This window comes from Vulpes lagopus, chromosome 9 (assembly GCF_018345385.1).
Source record: "Vulpes lagopus strain Blue_001 chromosome 9, ASM1834538v1, whole genome shotgun sequence".
NCBI classification, from domain to species: domain Eukaryota; kingdom Metazoa; phylum Chordata; class Mammalia; order Carnivora; family Canidae; genus Vulpes; species Vulpes lagopus.
The window spans coordinates 41,964,049-41,984,513 of NC_054832.1; the positions used below are offsets into that span (position 1 = coordinate 41,964,049).

At 42.4% G+C, this 20,465-nt stretch overlaps 1 protein-coding gene across 8 annotated transcripts in view; it reads left to right on the forward strand.

The window, feature by feature from the left end:
* Window positions 1–20,202, forward strand: part of LOC121498826 — a 57,586-nt gene extending 37,384 nt beyond the window's left edge. For 4 of the 8 annotated variants that reach the window (XR_005989918.1, XR_005989921.1, XR_005989919.1 and 1 more), the window contains 3 exons: window positions 5,804–5,903; window positions 6,658–6,834; window positions 7,028–7,976. Coding sequence is in view for 2 of the 8 variants with exons in the window: in XM_041769038.1 (XP_041624972.1) it covers window positions 19,932–19,948 (17 nt within the window). In the remaining 6 variants the exon portion in view is untranslated. The other 4 variants (XR_005989916.1, XR_005989917.1, XM_041769038.1 and 1 more) reach the window with 3 other exon arrangements.
* The last annotated feature ends 263 nt before the right edge of the window (window positions 20,203–20,465 follow it).

The window sequence follows — 20,465 nt, forward strand, 5'->3', positions numbered from 1 at the left end:
CGACCTGAGCAGAAGGCAGATGCTTATTGATGGAGCCCCCCAGGTGCCCCTCACTAATGTTTAAGATGTGGTTTGGCACCAGCACCTGTCCTGGATCCACATATCAGGTGTCATATTCCACATATGAGGCCTGAAGGCTTGTGATGAGAAAGGACTATGACGGAGCAAAAAGGCTTGACCGTGGTGCCTTCCCACATCCTTTGACTTTTAGCGTATTCAGGTACTTTCCAGTGAACTATACACACACTTGCACTTGAAGTTCAATGTATTTCTGGATAATATGACCTGACTTTAGCTAAACCAACCTTGGTATAGTGGACAAATATTTTCAGATGATCTTCACAAAGGATTTCTGGGTTCAGATGCGTGCTGGTAATGGTGTGCCCTTTGTGCCAGTGCTTCTTCACCTCGATCATCAGGTAAAGATGGAAAATCTGGGACGTTCTAATCAGATATGCCGAAGAGACTGCCAACAAGTTTTCTTGAATTTTCAAGAAGGTTATTAAAATATGGACTTATTGTCATACCTTACTTTTGCCTTATCACGTAGTTGCTCTCTATACATTGTAAGATAAGTAAAGTGTAAGCATCTCTTGGTCTAATTCTATTGCTTACATCTTTTAGTCTCTGATATTATATAATTAGATGGAAGAAGACACAGATTTCAAGATGATTTCAAAGTTTTCATCCTGAGCAAGTGGATGAGATATGACATGGAAAGTTGAGAAGTAAGGGGTAGATGATATTTTTTTGGACAAGCCTGAGGTCAGAAGACCTCTAAGTAAAAAGTGAATAACACACACACACAATAGTACACATAGAGATAGATGCTTAAAGATGTTCTTCCATTTTGAAGATCTTGAAAAAAAAAAAGGATTTATAAATTCAAATTTCTATAAGTTAGTTATCCCCACAGCATGCTAAAGCAATGGACTATATTATGCTCTTTAAAAATACAGATATTAACTACGAGTTCATTTATAAATGACAACCCATTCTGAGGGGAAAGGGTCTGTGCCAAAGTGGTGGTGCATAAAAAATGCAAATACCATGCCATTGTAACTGTATATTTTGCAAATAAAACATATGATTTCCCTCTCATTTTTTTTTGCTGCTTGTTTATAAATTTTACAAATCTGATATACTTCAAGTGCTTCCTCACAATAGGTACTTGGACCAGGGAGAGTATAAAATGATAATGCCATTGTCAGCTCAGCATGGAGAAAATCCAGAGGATCCTTGGGTAAATCACCACATCTCAGCTGAGCCAGATGCATTTCATGCCCCTTGGAGAGTCTGGACCCACAACAAGGCCGTTCTTCGAGGCTAAGATCGAGTCCTTTTTCCCTTTGGCCTTTCCTTGCCCCTTGACTCTCCTTGCTCAGACCTCCCCCCTGCCCCATTCCCCAGATACACGCAGCATCAATTGACTGCCACAGTGCTGGACGGACAAACAAGCGAGTGAAAATGAGTTGAGTCGACCGCATTGAGGGTTTGGGCCCCATCACAGCAAACTATTCTGAGCTCATCTTACTCTTTTAGCTTGGTCACAATCCACAAGTACATGACACAGCAGCAGTGAAGGGCCAGTGTCCTGTGTGGCCTATGCATACGCAGCCTGAGAGCATGGATTGTGCAGATCTAGTGCTCTCTCTCTCTCTCTCTAAAAAAAAAAAAAAAAAAAAAAAAAAAAAAAGAAAAAAGAAAACATCCCAAATCACACTGTAGTACGAGGCAAAATATCTGATTACAGAGTCTAAAACTGCTTTGTGTATGTAATTTTTTGAAGAGAAAAAAATTACAAGCCAGCAGCAACAAAGTGCTTAGTGCAAGATTTCAGTTTTCAACCTTGCAGCTATTACATTTCAATCTGAGCAGCGGGAAGATTCTGCTGATCCTAAGCTAACGAATGTCAAGAAGGAAATGGTTTTCTTTCTTCTTTTAGCAGGTGGTTATTGTTTTAAAAATGAAGAGCCTCAAACCTGGCTGGAATCCAAGGCATGTCACATAATCTTGATCTAGAGATCCGCAGTGCGATTCCCTAGCCCCCAAATATTTGATTAGAGCATATGTAAATCGTCCTGTATTCTTGGCATGGGCTGAATCGGGAATGACAACGCGGATTATGATGTTCTTATACAATCAAAGGTTATTATTACTATTTTTCCCCCAAAGGAAAAAAAGTTGTTTAGTCAGGAGATCTGATGCTTCTTGGTAGGGCGGATAATTTCTGCTGATATTCAATAAGGAAATAAACAGTGAATGTTAACAGTTCATGACATTCTGTTAATGTAACTTGGATTGCCTTTTTTTAAGATTTTATTTATTTATTCATGAGAGACACAGAGAGAGAGGCAAAGACGTGGGCAGAGAGAGAAGCAGGCTCCATGCAGGGAGCCTGATGCAGGATTCGATCCCAGGGCCCTGGGATCATGATCTGAGCCAAAGGCAGACGCTCACCCGCTGAACCCCCCAGACATCCCATAACTCGGATTTCTTGAAAAGTTGATAGCACAGCTAATACTGGAATATGTAGCCGCTCGAATAACTATTAGCAATTTTCTTTATTGACCCCAATTTCTAAGGGCTATAGATAGCAACTGTCCTTCGGTCCCAAATCAAAAAATTAGATTTGAGAGTTTCAGATATGTTTGAAAATCATTTGTAAACAGAGTGGTAGCTCAGATATGAAAGGGACACCTTGTGTCGTTGTATAATTAATTGACAAGAAATTTCAACGTTTTATCCACTTGTATGTGCAGGATAGTATCCCGAGAAGTAAAAATCGTTATGATCTTAAACGCTGAAACTCAAGGGTTTGCAGACAACGGCTCCATACTCTCACTGATGTCCCTGGCTTGATCCCGTGGATCTGGCAGTATAAAGTGGGTGCCTTAACCCCAATCCAAACACAGTTAAAATAATCCTAAGTAATGCTTTTCCAATCATAGTAATAAAGACGCAAAGGAGACACAGATTTACCAAGAAAAACGACGTTGCTGTGATTTCACACAATGGAAAAAATGGAACTGTATGTATTTAATATAATTTGCACTCCATAGAGAATTGCTGTGCGTATAGAGAATAAATCCTGAGGGTGTGGGTGTCTCATGTATATACCTGATGGTGATGGGATGACAACCAGACTGGTGTTTATATCCCAAAGTTGCCAAGTTTAAGAACAATGCAGATGAAATCTTTCCAGATTAGCTCCAGAAGTAGTTGAATTATTGGATTAAAAGTGTGCTTCTTCCTCATAAGAATGAAGAGGGGGAAGGGATAGAAACCAGTGCAGACGGGAACCAATCTTGCCTGGAGGTAGAAATATATGCGATGCCTCAGAACAGACAATAGAAAACTAATGAGGTAAAAAGTCTGGCGTAATTGTGATCTGATTTTCACAGATTAAACAAATGTCAATGAGGAGAAAGGAAGAGTGAACGAGCTAAAATGGCTTTGAGACACCTGCAAATAATGGTGTTTCCAGCCATAGATTGTTCGGGCATCGCTTTATATGGCGATTTACAACAGAAGGGATGGAAGGGTGTCGCAGAGGTGGGATTCTTTGCTCACGACTCCTCCTCACTCCAGAGATGCTCCCCCTAGAAGCCCCCGCAGCAACCGTGTCCCAGGAAGGAGCTGCCTACTGACCCCTCTGCCTGTTTTATGAATCCTACAACTGAATTAATAAGAAAATAAAATCGTTGCAGCTGAAAGCTGCACCCTGATCTTTAAAAAGAAAGCTTTCCAAGCACTAATATTTCACGGCACATCTGTACCGTACATGGGTTGCATTTCTTCACTGAATTCTAGGGGCTATTTTTGATTTGTTAGCTTTATTTCCTGTTGGGGGGCTGGGGAGGGCCTGTCTACTAAGAGAAGTCACTGAAAATTTAAGCAAAGACACGTTTACTTGGACAATGAGGATTGCAAAGCTGGGGATACAGAGTCAGGTGGAAACGTGACTTGTGTTTGGAGGAAGACAGAGGGAGCAGAGTTATGTAGGCAAAGGCTGGCAGTGCAGTCGTCACTCAGGTCCTCTGTGCAAAACAGGAATTGAAACTAGGTGCACTGGGATTGGTTGAATTAATATGCAAATAAAAGATTGAAAGGCCTTAGATCGAATGGGCTCCTTTCTACGTGTAGACTGAAGAGGCAGGTGTCTCGGTGAGGCGGAAGTTAGATCCAGGTTAAAGGGCTGGAAGCTGGCTGAAAGGTCTTTAAAACGGTCATGCTCTCTCTGACGAGGACATGCACAAATTCCTTCTCCCTAATGGCCTCCCAACCCTATTTTAAAAAGAAACTCATTTAGCTAGGTTTGCTTTTTCTCTTCTAAAATCTCCTTTTCCAGGCCTTTCAGCAGCTGTATCTGGATCCATATTTTGCTTAGAATTCAATTTAAGTGAGGGCCTCCGGTAGCCAGCTAAATTTTTTGACTGTCAACCCCCCAGGAGGGGACATATTCCCCATCCCTATGAGCAGCTCCTATAAAAGGTTGTAAACAATTCTCTAGGGGCTAGATGAGGCTAGAGGAGAGGCAGGATGCATATAACCAGCTTCAGACTTGAAGTCTTTTACTCCCATTCGGGAAACAATGAAAGCGAGACGGTGATCCCTGTAAGACAAATACACTATTTGGACTCTGGTCATTAATCACTGATGTGATAGATACGTAGTGAAAAATTCTATTTCAGAGTTTAACCGTATGCAGTTAGGCGTCTTGATGAGCTTAATAGGGCTGCGCCTTACCAGAAAACAGTCTGAATTGCCATGGAAATACAATTTGCTTCTACAGGAAGAATCACAACCCAAGCAGGGTAACAAACTCACGTTGACTTTTCCATGATTTTTTTTTTTTTTTAGTGTCAGATTTGTTGAGCTATAATTTGCATATAGTAAAATTCCTCTTTTTGAAAAGGAGCTTTGACAGCCATGCAGTCATGTAACCACTGCCACAACCAACTACAGCCCGCTTCCCTCACTAGCAGAAATTTCCTCCTGTTCTTTTTTTTTTTTTTTTTCCTCCTGTTCTTTTGTAGTCAATCTCCCACCCTCTCCCCTCAGCCCCTGGCCGCCCATGCTCTGTTTCCTGTTCTATGGCTTTGCCTTTTCTGGAGTGTCACGTAAATGGAATCATCCAACACCTAGCGCTTGGAGTCTAGTTTTTTTATTTAGTACAAGTGTATTTGAGATTCATCGCGTTGTGTAGGCCTGTAATTCATCTCTCTTTATTGCTGAGTACTATTCCACGTGCTTGCACTTTTAACACGGGGATGCAGCGGGGGGCTAATTCTTCCCTCTGGGTTATGACAAAGGGAGGCAGAGGCTTTAACTGGTGCCAACAGAACCCTCTTTGCAAATGCTTCAGTGGAAAACTCTTGGACGACACTTATTCGCCTAGGAGAACCCAAAGCAAAGGAGCCCAGTGGTTATATATATGGACTATGCTCTCACACAATTTGGGGGACGGGGGCGATTCTGAGGAAGAAAGACTGGCTGGAACAGAGGTAGATATCCAACTAAGGTTCCAGTGGTGCCGGGAATTGTTTTTAAAAAAATAAATGCCTGCAGATAAATTAACTCAACATATATGGCTTTCTAAAAAAAAAAAGAAAAAAGAAAAAGAAAAGGAAAAAAGAACCATTTAGAGAAATCAACTGGAGAAAGTTTTAAAAGATGATCACGTACTCCTGGACTGATTAAGATATTATTTTTCAAAATAACGGTGCATAGATTTGTCTAGAATTTTCTAATATTTAAAACACTTACTTACCACTTGTGTTATCTCATTTAATTCTCACAGTCACTCCATGAGGCCAGCGGGGGACATATTGTTACCCTTGATTTACAGATGGGAAGCCAAGAGTCCCATGACCTTGGACTCACTCAAGGTCAAATGATGGGTAACTGTCAGCATTGGCTTGAAAGCCTGAGACTCCTGACTCTCAACCTCATGAAGACAGAAAGGACCAAATCCTGAATGATAAATTTAAACAGAAGTAAATATTGTCAGAGTTAAGTATTCAGGGTTTCAGGAACTAAACTCATAGGAAAATTCAACCCTGAGTCTCTTATTATTTTGTAAAAGATCGGAATTTAAAAAAAAATACAATCTCACCATGTTATTAGGTTAAGCACTTCTAAAACAAACAAGCAAACAACAACGTATTGTAAATTAGACCATTTTGGAATTTGTGCAATTTAAATGGTTGAGTTATTTTATGTTAGGGAAGTGACTGCACAATATTCATTAGCTAATTTTCATGATGTTTTGGTTTTTTTAAAACACATTGGGCCAAATTACACTTTCAGAGATGCCAGCAGAATTTTAATTAACGTAATAGGTCTAATTTCAGTTCTCTGTATAGTGGTTTCCTTTTGATTCAGGGAGGTGTCGAACATTATAATTCCCCCTTTTATGAGGGAAGAAAATCAGTTTTTGCAGGCCGAGTTATAAACCCACAGTCCAGCAATGAACTGTAGAAGAGCTCACCATTGATATGGGTTTTATAGGAGTGAAGTTTTGGCCCTAATAATTTGAGCCAAGGCTGGTAAAATTGGTGACGTAAACCTTTGTCCCATTGAGTGGCTTAGTTATGCGATATTTCCCCAACCTCCCACCCCAATCTCTCACCTGGTCTCTTTTTTTGTTTTGAGGTGGTGTAGGAGTCCTGGAAAGAACAAAGATCTGAGTATATTCGATAAGCTTGTTAAAATATTCCCTAGAAAATGGAACAAAAACAAAAATTTTACTGTTTTTACTTATACGGTAGCATGTTCCATCAATGCTTTGCGAAGACTTTTTAGCCTTCATGGCCACCATCCTCCTGGGAGGTAAGTAGTAGTATCTATAAGCCAGTGGGTTCATTTATATTTAGTAGGGTTCATATGTAAATAATTTTACTCCAAGAAGCTTGATGATGAGAGTAACACTCCATAAAAAAATACCCTTTCCCGTGTTGTTTTGATGTCTGAGGATTTCAGGGCTTGAGCATCAATACGTAACATCTCACCAATTGTGTTCCAGAGTCAGACTCCTGGGGAAATAGAGTCACCTTTAGCATCTTAGAGCTGTGATCACCTGTCTTGTGGATCTGTGGTTGAAGAAGAGGAAGAAGAAAATTAATATTTTCTTTTCGTAGCAGGAGCTACGAAGCGCTGGATACTTAACCCGAACCGGTGTCGATTATTAAATGGCAGTCATTTGTATTTTACTAAAAACATCGATATGGCTCTCAAAGAATTTTTAAGAAGACCTTAAACCCCTTTTCATCGCCGTGTCTGATTTCTACGTTTGTTACCTTCTTTCCCCCAAAGAATGCCTATCCTCCCTTCAGAGCCCCATCAAGGCTCATAAAAACCAATAAAATATCTTTTTGGAGGAAGCCAACACGTACTTGAAGGAATTAGGGTTGATCTGGGACACGCAGTGCTGGTGTTAGAGCAAATTAGTTCTGTTAAATATGAGTGGGATGAGCGTTCTGTACATTGTTCTGCAATAAACTGCACGGGCAGGTGTAGGCGTGTGCACGGCCGAGGCGCACTCACATAGGAAGCTGCTCGCGCGTGCCAGGAGGTGTTTCCCCCTGTCGTGCGGCAACAAACTAGAAGACGAGCAAGGACAATAGGGTTTTCTCTAGAAGCTGTAGATACCCTACAGTGGAAGATACATTTCTTATATCAAGCCCTCTTTTATTTTGTTTACACAACAAAGTTATTATGCTAATTACATGGTAATACGCTGCCCCTGAGGACTTTCTACCCTGATAGCATCTCCTTGAGGATGCAGATTCAGAGCCAATGTGTGATTATTACTATTTCAAAATGATATGATCAGAATGACAGTTTTTGCCTTCTTCGGGGGTCCTGGCTAGGCTCCTCACTGCTGAGTGTGGGCTTTGACAGGGGATAGGAGGAACCATCCAGGAGAGTTTGGGGGATACTCTTTTTTCGTGTTGCTTTAAAAGAACGTGATGCTGGACAACTTTGGGCCTGAAGAGTCAGGTTTAAGGACTGGGAGTGCGTGCTCACATGCGTGCGTGTGTGTGTGTTTGTGTGTGTGTGCGCGCGCACGCACACGTGGGAAGCTCCTTCTGATATGAGTGCAACCTCACTAGGGGGAGCTCTTGGCTGGCTGTTCAGAGGCTTGACCATTGTCTGTAGGAGACAATTTTTCTTTGTTTGAAAATTTACAAATCATCAATGAAAATGCCACAGATACAGCAGAAGCTCTGGGGCGAAGTCACTGGCTCCCAGTTTTGCCTCCGGGTGGGGATGGTGGTGATGATGTGTTGCCCCCCTCGGTCCCCCACCCGATGCCCAATGGGTATATTTGTACATTCCCATCATGTAGCAGATTTTAGAGCTACTGTAAATATTTCTTCTCACCCAGAGATATTCTCTGCAGCCCATTCCTTCTGAAAGGCTCTCCACTATTGGGGGTAATGGTGGAAAGTTTACATGTACAAAACCTTTTCTCTCCCATATGAACTCAGATCAATTCGTTAAAGGATGATAGAAACATGATTATTCCGAATGACATCACAGTGCCGGTTTACACATTGGGAACTTTATGATTGCAAATGCACCCGATCAGACGGTCATTGGGAGAAAAATGATCAGCTGGAGAGACAGAAAAACTATTTGAAAATCTTTATAATCTGATCATTTTGGGAGCTGAGTGTATGAGGGGGGGCGGGATGGATATGTCAGGCCTGAGATAATGGTGACACTGGCTTGGAGAATTTCAGGACAATTTTATTTTCCTTATTCTTCAAATGTTCTCCTTCTACCCCTACCTACCCAGATTTTTTTCCTTTTTTTTTTTTTTATCTTTTTAAATTGGAGGAAAAAAAAATAAAGCAAAGTGCTTCTTTCCCTACCATGTTCCTTTCCTTTTTTCTCCACTCTAATGACATTTGGCAGGCTCGGCTGTGTAATGCTTGACTGGTTTTATTGTTGTCTGTTCCCAGTGGGGAATAGTTGACACTGCTCTCTGTTTTCAATTGATATCCATTTTCAACAATATTGCTTTCTATTAGATTCCTGCACAGTTTGTGCCAAGCAAACTGAATATTTACTGGGCTGACCTCAAAGCCTTCAAATCAACAAACACGAGAATAAGCAAAATATGCATTTTAAGATCAAATGTTTTCAAATGCTCCTTTTAAAATTATTATTTTTAAATGCACTGTGAACCGCAGATTAAAGGATATTATATTGCCACTTTTGTCAGCCCATTCTTATTTATTTATTTTCACACATTAAATAATAGGATTAAACACGGAAAGAATACTTGCGTACACTACCTAGGCGAGGTTAAAAGTTGTTCAATTTTTTCCATATTTAGCAATGCCTCCTTTTAAGCAATAAAGCTTGTTTGCTCATTGCTTTTTAATGTAGACGGTGTTAATAGTATCAGATTGAACAGGGCAACTGAGTCTGAGCATCCAGAAGACAGCCAAGCCATTTCCAGGCTCTCTCAGTGGTCAGGGGCTCTGTGTTAGAACCGAGGGGTAGAAGCTTGGATTTGGTAGAAGCTTGGATAAAGAAATCCAACTGGCCAGCGAAGTTCATGAATTTTTAAATATCTTTCTTTCCATTTGCTAAGCAAAGTTGTTCGGAATCTTAATCGGATGCCCTACCTGCATCATGGTGTGTGCGGCCGCGGTCGGCACAAGGGAGAGGAAGATTTGGTTTGATTTTGGGGGATAATCAAGAAGAGGATTAAAAAGGTAGAAAAGGAGTGTTTTTTTGAGAGGCAAGTCTGGCACTATTGCCATCCAGTGAAACCTTTCTTAGCTACTTTTCAAAGAGGCATGCAATTCTTCTGCACTAGCATGGAAACAAACCGTAGTAGGTAGACTGTGTCTACTCAATGTCCCTTGGTTGGGCTGCAGTAACCATGGCCTTTAAGCCAAGAAGCCTGCACAGGCGAGGTGAAAATTGACCTACATTAAGGGCAGTGTGAAGAACTGCTGCAGCCAAAAAAACAGACATGGTCAAATGATATTCCGAACACCAAACCCTCATGTTACGGAAGATAAAACCATTCTTACAAGCTCTAATGAGTCCCAGGAAGAGAGTAGTAAGCCAAAGTCTCCATTTACAAAGTTTTCTCCCTCTCTCACATCTTTCTTTTTTCCTTCCTTTCTTTCATAAATATTTATTAGGTGTCTACATTAGCAGCCTCATTTCTTTTCAGGCAGAGACCAATTTCCCTGCGACCGGTTCCTGTGTCCAGACTACCTGCCAGCTGCTTGGTGCCTAGGGTGTTCCATTCCTGTCATCTACCCCCAGCCCTCCCCAAACAAGCCTGAGCTCTGACCCCTTTATTTTGCTGCTTCTCAAAGTTTCTGTGTATTACAGTCGAAACACACCGGGGCTTTCAACGATCACCTGCCGTTTGAAGCATCTTACTCTGAATCCGTGGTCCAATGGAGAAGGTGCGGGCCTGGCAAGCAGTGGCCTGGGCCCCACCAGGCCTGGTGGTTCTGAGAGAACCCCTTACTCAGCTTCATTTTTCACCATCTGTGTCTCAGTTTTGCTATTTGTAAACCAGGCATAATTAAAACTGCCCACTGGGCCTTTCACAGGCCTGTTGGGAGGATTAGCAAGTGGCTGCAAAGTTTCCTTAGGTCTTTGAAAGAGAGGTGTTACAAGAGATTCAAGGCAGGAGGCTTTTTATGCAAGGTGTTGTCTGCATTTACATTTAAATCTCCATTTTTTTGAAATTAAATATGGCATTCTTTGGCTCTGACGAGGAGCACCATTCATCAGTAGGCTCTCAATCAAAAATACAATTTTCATGGGTTCCAGGAATGCCTGGAAGCTCAAGACCGGTATGGGACTAACGTGACTGGGCTCATGGGACACAGGGTGTTCTGGATGGGTGTTCAACAAACTTGGGTTCCAACCTAGAGCTGTCACGAAGCGGCTGTGTCAATCCTGGCAGGAGATTGCTCTCCCTCAGCTTCCTCACTTGCAAAAATAACACCCTTTCTGATCACCTCGAGGGCAATAAAACTAAGGAAGACGTGAAAGTATTAGGATGATACCAAGCATTATTTGCATGTAATATGTGCTACCGGTGATTTTTGAAAATGGGATGAGATCATCCCAAACTCTGGATAATTGCAGTCGCATTAACACAATGCAATACGGATTATGGCAAGAGTAAAGAACCTCATTGTCCCCATTGTTCTGAATCCAGCATTTTGTCATTAAATTTTGATTATCTTCCTGGTTGAGTATTAAAGCAGCTACGAGACAGCCATTTCTCCAAGTGCTTTGTTCCTAAAAAGTACCCTCAGATGGAAGATGCATTTCATTCTTGCAGAAAATATACATACTTGTGACCCCAGAGTGTTTTCTCTCATGAAGCTTGTCCGGGAATCCGCAGATAAAATATACAGCGTGCTAGCCGCACGAATTTTTTTTTTTAGGGTCCCCTGAACCGTCTTAACATTCTCACATCTATGACCAGATTTCCCAAGTGGTATCAGCCTTCAATTATGCTTTCCTTGATTTTTTCCGCTTTCCAAATGCAAATGACTATTTATCAAAGCAGTGAGCATATAGATGACAAGAGAAAGAAGATCGATTTCACTGAGATCTGTTGCTTTGGAGAATTCTTCATTTAAATTGGATTAGTAAGATGGAACTTCCATTTTCTCTTTGAGAGTTGCAGAGCCGGCCCTGGCAAGTATACTTGAAGCAAGGTCACCTGTGAAGGCCAACAGCCCAAAGGATCTGGGATCATCTTGGTGATGGCTACTGGAGGTGCATGGGGGTCAGTTACTGTAAAGAAGAAAGGACTTAGGCAAGGACCATAAGGGGTGGGAGAAATGACAGAGTGTCCCCGTAATTAGGTGAAATGGAGTTAAAACAAATTTCTCTATCCCTGAAGGGAAGAAAAGATTAAAAAAGAAAAAAAAAAGCCACATGGTTTTTGTTTTTAACAGCAGACAAAGACCAAGTAGGCAGAGAGAGGCAATTATATGCCACTTCTCTCCCCTTCCTTTTCATCAGCCATGACCTTTCATTATTCCAGTTTGGCCAACTGTAGGGATCAAGCCAAGGCATGGGCTTATTTCCAAGGCTTATTTCCAGGTCAGGTCTTTGGAGGGGTTTAGGATCCCCTACGTTTCCCTTGGAAGTATTCCGAACCTGTGATGCCTCCATGGCACATGGTCTAGAGCATGGCACGGTGTAATTGGAAGCTCTCTGGCCTGGGAGGACGGAACATAGAGGTGGTTGTAGCCAGAGAGGAAGGCCAGGGGTGCAGAGGTGGCATTTGGGGGCTCCAAGTGCAGGTGCGCACTGGGATAGAGATAGAGATTGGAGCAGAGGTCAGGAGGGTGAGGACTCACACCTGAAGGAGCACGAGGGGGCCTGGAACCAGCACGATGTGGTTGTCCTGCGGATTCCAGTGAGTAATGTCACTGTCAGAAGCTCAGGCTTTCCATCTCCAGAAGGACAGAAGGAAAAGGGTTACCTTTAGGAACGTTGGAAGAAACAAGTGAGATGCTAGCTGTAAAAAGCATTTTGTCCAAATCATCAGATCATGTACAAACACAAAGGCCTGTTGGGGTTGGATGTGAAGCTGGCACAACTTTGGAAGTAGGGAGGGCAGCCCGCAGGGTCCTCTGAAGTTTGCAGTCATGGCACCCCTCCCTGCTGGGCCCCTCAGGCTCATTGGTGGGCAGTGGGCAGTGGGTTTCTGCATTGCCCGGCTCTTCTCAGCACCCCTGGGTGGGGGCGGACCTCACCCGGAGTCCCATTTTCATAAAGCAAGGATTGTGAGCACTAAACTCATGTGAAAAACAAAAAACAAAAAACAAAAACAAAAACAAAAAAAACACAACTGCTTAGGGATAGAACTTTCTGGATATAATCTTCAAACCTTGGCCTCAGGAAAGTGACCTGCCGAACACCCCATTCGTGAAAGAAGCAGACTTAAAACATTTTCACAAAAGCAGAAAATATTATCATCCCAGAGACAGACACCATAAGGACAGCGTTAGGATCTGTGGTTGGTTGGATTTCATAAAATGAAGACCATCAAACCGGAGGCCTGTTTGTGGAGTGGAGGCATGATTGTATTTTTAGTTTTCTTAACTAAATAAATCCATCAGTTGACAAAGAAGAGAGGGGAGTGGATTAGACAGAGAAGTTATGATTGAAGACTTGAAGGCAGGGTCAGCTAGAGATGCATTGATCACAGTCTCATTAGTACTGGAACAGAAACAAAAATGAATTTGAAATGTGGAGAGGGGGTGGGCGAGGATAGATAAGGGACCAAAGGGAAATATGGGTGCATTTTCCAACAGTGTGATTCATAACACACACAGAGATACAATTCTTCGCTTGAATTCCTGACCGATTCGGAGCCAGGGTAAAATGTTAGCCATCCCATCCCTCTTTCTCCTGGTCTTTCTAGGAAAGCACCCTGAAATCATATCTATGGCATAGAAGAGGGGTTCTACTGCTGAAAGGATTAGTAATGTCTGCGAGACTGCAAAATATATTTCTGAGTAAAGCTGGAGACAGTTAAGGGTGCTGGAGAGACGGACAGTGGGAAAGCTTCGGACACTCTTCCTCTTGGCAGGTCATTTCTCTGATTAGGATATTAGGAAACCTATATTAGCCGTAAAAGAGATCTAGAGAGGAGCGATTGTGTATCTCACTAAATTAGGGGTGAAGCTGATCAGAAGATTTAATATTGGGAGAAGCTGAATCATTGGTGCAAAATCAAGGGAAGTGTTATGAAAAAAAAAATTTATTTTTATTATGAAAATTTTAAAGTTCGTCTTCAAGGCCTTCATCAGCTACCCCACTGTCCTGTGTCTTTTCAAACTGTCTCCCTCATTATGTTTCATTTGCTTAGAAAATTTAGTTTCGTTTCCCCCCATGAATCTTCCTTTTCTTGCCCACACGACATTCTTTCTTGCTCACATGGTTTCCTGTGCCTGCCTCCTTGGTTCTCTTTCACTTCTAGTCCTATGACATCCTTCAAGATCTGGCGGGAAGCTTTCTTACAAGGTCTCCTTGAGGAATTCTAGGGCTCGGGGGAGCCTAGCAATGAACACTTCTCTTCTCCACCTTAGTTCTGAACCAGTTGAGAAGTAGAAACTGGACAGATGAAGCCCCAGATGCCATCTTTACTCTGACAAGGTGGGAGAATGTGGCAGGTGGGTCTTATAACGTAGACTTGGGAGGACATCCGCACCCCACTACAGGCTGTGGTGTAGGCCACGGTGGAGATCCATCCTGTGTGAGAAGTGAGATGTGTGCTCTGGGTGGGCAGCGTCACTCCCGAGAGAAGGAGGAAGGGACCGAGCTGTGTAGACACACTTCCTAACCCCAGGCTTCTTTCTTTCAGTTCCTACTTTGGCCAACTCTGGCCTGGAATCATGGAGAGATTCTGGGAAAAGTCGTTCTCAGCTTACACAAGCTGGTTAGTAGAACAATACCTTGATAACTTGGCACTACATGCTATATATTGTGTACGTTCTATGTAGCATTATACGTAACATAAACCATCATGAACATATCTCAGATGGTAGGAAAATCAGAGAGAAAAAAAGAAAAAATATATATTCAGGCCAAGTTAAGGAAGCAATGCTAGTGAGTACTATAGTCTTCTTTTCTGTAATTGGCCTCACAGTCCTTGCTGGTGTGTAAAACTTCTTTCTGTAACCGTGCCATATTCCCTTTGCTCCAGGCAAGTACCTCAACTTACCATAGTTCTTGTCTGATGGTGGGTGGGGGACCTAACCCATCTCTCTGCTATTAGCTGTCCCACCTATAATAGGCCGTTGCAGTTTTCTATGTACTTCATCCCAGCGCAGTGGGAATATTGAGTCTTCTGACCCTGTTGTGTGGTACTGTGTAGAATAAGAAAAATATTTGGGTTTTGTTCCTGGTTCCTGGCACAGAGCTCCTAAAACCCTTGGGATTTCCTGATGGATAAGGGTGATAAGATGTCATTTGTTCTAACAAGGGGACTCTTGGTAGCCCCCTAAAAGGCTTCAGGATAGGGGCTGGTGATCAGAGGAAACAACCGTGTGATTAGAGCAGAAATTTTCAGACTCACCCCCAACCTCTAGGGAAGGGTGAGCGGATGGCGGTTGAATTAATCACCAATGGTCAACAATTGAATCAGTTACCCCTGTGTAATGATGCCTCCTGTGAAAAACTCTTAATTGATGGGATTTGGGGAGCTTCTGTGTTGAAGCACACATACAGGCGCAGGTAGGGTAGCGCATCCCAACTCCATAGGGTGCCTGCATTTGGGATCCTTCTGGACACTGCCTTATGTGCCTTTCCATCTAGCTTTTATTTGTATCTTTCATAATAAACTGTAATTGAAAGTATTGAATTTTCCTGAGTTCTATGAGTCATTGTGATAAATTATTAAAACTGAGGGGGGGTGGTTTATGGGAACTCCCAACTTTGTAATTGAGTTAGAAGCATGGGTAACCCAAGGAACCAATACTTGAAATCGGCATCTGAAATGGACTGAGCCCTTAAACCTGTGGAGTCTGACACTAACTCAGATAGTGTTGTAATTGAATTGGATCGTAGGACACACAGTGGTGTCAGAATTGGTTGGTGGGAGGAAGAAAACCTATCAAGTAGTAAACCAGTTTCTTTTTGATAGACTCAATAACCCCAACCAATAAAGGAAGCTCCTTCTTTGACGATTGGTTTCCTCATGTGAAGAGCCTGTGTGGCCAGGTGGTCATCTCAGCTTCCAGTTTAATGAAATCTGCGTGCGTGTGTGTGTGTGTGTATATGCACACACACACACACACACACACACACACACACCCCTGGAAGCATTATTCCTTAGCAACAGGAAATTCTAAACCAGCAGGGCCCAACATGGTGAGGCTAGGAAGCAAAACGTTGACTAGTAGACGTTAGGGGTAATAGGAGAGGAACCACTTCCATTTCTATCCTTTGATTCTCAGGCTCCTGCATCCTATCTATGGAAGAAACAGAATGAGATATTAGTCACTAATCTGGCTTTTAGTGAATCTCGGGGAGTGTCACAAAAGGGTGGTACTCCACCGAAACCCTAACTGCGTCTTTAAGGCCTTTCTACAGTTCCGTCAAACCTCAGAAAGGGAAGGACCATGGTTAAGTCCAGAGAATTCCATGAGCAGAAGCCCACGACCCACTTCATTTGCTGCAAAATCAATTCTCTATCAAGAGCAGCATTGTGTAGAGTAGGATGATGATAAATAAGGCATTCTGCAAGTTCACGGATGGCAGTTGTGGGAAATGAAGGCGAATCCATATTTGGGGTTATCAATTCCATGAGAACAGAGTGCTGCCTCTAATGGGAAGGCGTGGAGGACCACATGGAAGCAGTCCAGTGTAATCAACCTGCTATTAGGTGCTGGCAGTTTCACCAGGAAATGGTGCCATATCAGGCGCTCAGTGTTGATCTCCACTGTTGACAGGTTACATACTCAGCAATGACGATTGCCAGATCATCATGCCGTTGGATCCAACACAAATTGTTGACCTACAGGACTATGACCAAATAAATGTTCTAAGCCACTAATTTTTGAGGTGGTTTGTTGTACAGCAAAGGCTACCTTAAACAGAAATTGGTGCTGAGAAACGCGATGTTGCCATCACAAGAAATCTGAAACATGCGGCGCTGGTTTCATTTCGAAATAATTGGCAAAGATACTGCATGTGGTAACTCAGAAGTTCGAAAATGTAATTAATAAGCTTGTGGATCTGATTAAGAAAATTTTCAGGCAGAGTGTTGAAAATATATAAGAAAGGGAGGAACTAAAGACAACTCAGTCTGCAAGCAGAAAGTAGAGGAAAGATAGAGCACCTCTAGACTTTCTAAATTCGAAAATAAATTACGTTTCCGGGGCACCTGGGTGGCTCAGTTGGTTAAGTGTCTGCCTTTGGCCCAGGTCATGATCCCAGGGTTCTGGGATGGAGCCCAGCGTTGGGCCTCCTGCTCAGCGGGGAGTCTGCTTCTTCCTCTCCCTCAGCCTCTGCTCCCGGTCATGCTCCTGTGCTCTCTCTCTCTCTCTCTCACTCTCAAGTAAATACATAAATAAAATATTTTTAAAAATTCCTTTGAGTAGGAAGCAGTATGAGAAAAGCTATTTATCTGTAAATAATGTCTATTTCTTTTTTCTTTTAAGATTTTTTTTATTTATTCATTAGACACACACACACACACACACACACACAGAGGCAGAGACACAGGCAAAGGGAGGAGCAGGCTCCATGCAGGGAGCCTGATGTGAGACTTGATCCCGGGTCTCCAGGATGACGCCCTGAGCCGAAGGCAGGCGCTAAACCACTGAGCCCCCAGGGATCCCCAATAATGTCTATTTCTTAAAGTAATAGGTATATGACTGGATTCCTGAATTACTATGGACCAATGACTCCTATTTGCTTCCCATTTCTCCTGTGTTTGAATGGAAATATTTATTATGATTATCTTATCGCTACCTCACCATTATGCGTTGGGTATGTGGGCAGAAGGAGCAAATAAATACATTTGCTTAGTTCACAAATTTCTGGATTAAGAGGGGCCAGATGCAAGAAGCTGTACCTACGTAAGAGACCTCATCATCCACATCTAGACCATCCACATCTGGGTACACTTCCGAAGCTACTGGACTCTGAGTCTGTGACACAGTTACACGATATTTTTCAGCCATCTTGGAAGTGGGTGAATTCACTTGACATGTAGGAGAAATACAAATAATTACAGCTGGTGGGTGATCGCGGTAGATCAAATATGGCCACAAATCTTTCGCAGTTTGTCCCATGAAGAGATGGAGTGGATTTCTCTCCCTCTTGAGTTGTGGCTGGCTCATAACCTCATTCAGCTAAGACATGTGGCAGAAATGACAATGTGCAAACCGAATTTCAGCCTCCAGAGACCTTGCGACCTCCGTACTTGCTTTCTTGGAACATGGCTATGCTGAACAAGCCTGCCTTCCTCTTCCTGTGGAGCAAGAGGCCTAGCCACCCCAAACTTGCCAGCTGTCCCAGAGGAGGCCTCAGGTATAGGAGTGGGCTCATCAGATACGACGTAGGTTAAAGATAAAGATGTCTCAGTTGAGCCCAACCCAAGTCTACAATCCACAGAATTGAGAGAAAAATAAATGATTATTTCAAGCCGGTTTCGAGGTGATTCATTACCTAGCAAAATCCAATTTTGTGGCTTCATATAGAAGTCTTCTGTCTTTCTACTGAGATTGTAGAAACCTTGAGAGCAGTAACAGCATCCTACAATTTTTGTGACTTCTAAAACACAGCACAGGGCTGGGTACAGATTGACACCATGTGAATCCTTTTTATGTGCTTGAAGCTATTATCCCTTTGTTTGGAAATACAGAGTTTAAAAGTAAAAGAACATCAGAAGAAAAAGTTTAGGCTGGTTTAGGTATGTCATAGGGTTTACTGCTCCCCTCTGCCTCCTTTATGCCCCTGAAGGGGGGAGGGGTTTAGTCTTTAACCATTGGTCTTCAGGATCAGGGGGAAACTAGATTTTTTTTAAATCTATTTTTGTTAGACTCTCCATGGGCAAAAAAGAAGTATCCATCGCTTAAAGAGGTGACAATATAAAGAGAAAAAGAAAACAACTAAAATTGGGGAATGTTGGCCCAAACTGAATCTTGGCGCTAATGCCCATGGACATTGCTGGACCTAATAACCAAAGCAGATGAGTTGAAAGCAGGCCAGTGAGAGTCAGAACAATTGCCTGGAATCCTCTTGCTTCCTTCCTGATCTGATTCTGCTCTGCTCCTGTTTCCTCCTGGATCCTGACCTCTGGCTTTGTTTCCCATTTACAATCTCCTCACTCGTCCCTTTGAACTGGCATTGCTATTAAGTATTCCTGGCTTGCGCTGTCAGTGATTTGTGCAGATGCTGGCTTAGGCTCACCTTTGGATCCTTCCACTCAGAGTTGCCTTAGATAGGCTGCTATGACCTAATTTTAGCTCCTCGCGGAGTGACCCTCCAGAGATAATGCAAGAATGAGCTGAGAGGTGGGAGAGGCTCTTATATGAGGGAGAGACATTACGGGGGAGCTCATCATGAGAAACTTGTTCAGCAAATGTTTGTTGGCCAACTAACTGAATATCTCTTCGCTATAAGAACAGCAGAGTTACTTTTCAAAGCCATATTGTGACTTTTAATTTTGCATCAAGGTCAAAATATGCTTAGTCCCCTTCGTGCCCATTTAAAGATCACCCACGAATCTCTAAAGTGACAGTTACTAGAAATGTGGGTGGGCAAAGTCAGCAAATGACAACACTGCCTTTCTGTGTATGAGGCCTCATTAATACTTCAATATTCATCTGAAGACAGAAGGGTATGTGTCCCCCAATCCCCTCGCCTCCCATTATGTTTTTGCTTGATTACTGCAGGTGTGCAAAAGGCTTTTCCGCGTGAAGCCACATGTCTCTGCATAGGAGTTTGGGGTTTGGGAGTGCATTTATCAAATGCATGCCAGCTCCTGCACAACTCCCTAAGAAAATTGTAGAACACCTGCGTACTAATGGTTTTTATTGTTGGAATTATTTTATTGCACAATCAAAAACCTACAATCATATCATGGAAACATGCTACATGACTCCAAGTACAGAAATTGGCTGTGAACTTCACTGCTGACACTTTATTTCTTGTAATTAAACTTTTACTTTTATTTCACCTATTTTATCCCATAAACAGGGAAAGAAAATAAAACATATGGAGGGAACTGTGGGATGTTGTGGTTTATTCCATGTTTTGGTATTTTTAGCTGTTCCCAATGAACCTACAGGCCTAAAATTTGTACTCGAAGTGTTTTAAAAAATAAATTCATTAGTTAAAGACTTTTGAAAAGCCCAGCTACATATTTAGGTTGGAATCTTCTCTATTTCCTTGTCTTGCAGAAAGTAACAGACCATAGTTGCCTGTGTTTTCTTTCCTCTTCAAAACCACTTCTGCTCCAAAGACCATGAACCTGAACTGAAGAAACGACTCCTTCCTGCTGGCGTGAGATAATTCAGTCTCCATGATGTCTTAATCTGGGGCCTCCCTTAATTGACTTCTAACTGTGCTGAACTGTGGCTGCTAGGAGTTGCAATGTGGATCGCAATTTACAAGGCACTGGAATCGTTTCTCGTCCTCAAATTAGTCCTGAGCTATACTTGAGAAAGATTTAAAAAAAAAAAAAAAAAAAGGTTTACCTTCCTGGCTGTCTTGCCATCTCAAGTGAGACTTTCTTACCATCTCAGAATGGATGGTTGCCTTTTAACAACTTTGTTAGGGACAGAAAGGAAAGAGCATTAGGGCTGCCGATACCTTATCAATTTTGTCTTAATAAAGCTGCCTCACATGGCTTATCTTGTCCAGGGGGATTGAAGAGCTCCTAATGCTCTTAGATGTTCACGAGGGGCTGGTGATTATGTTGAAGCCCTGTTCTG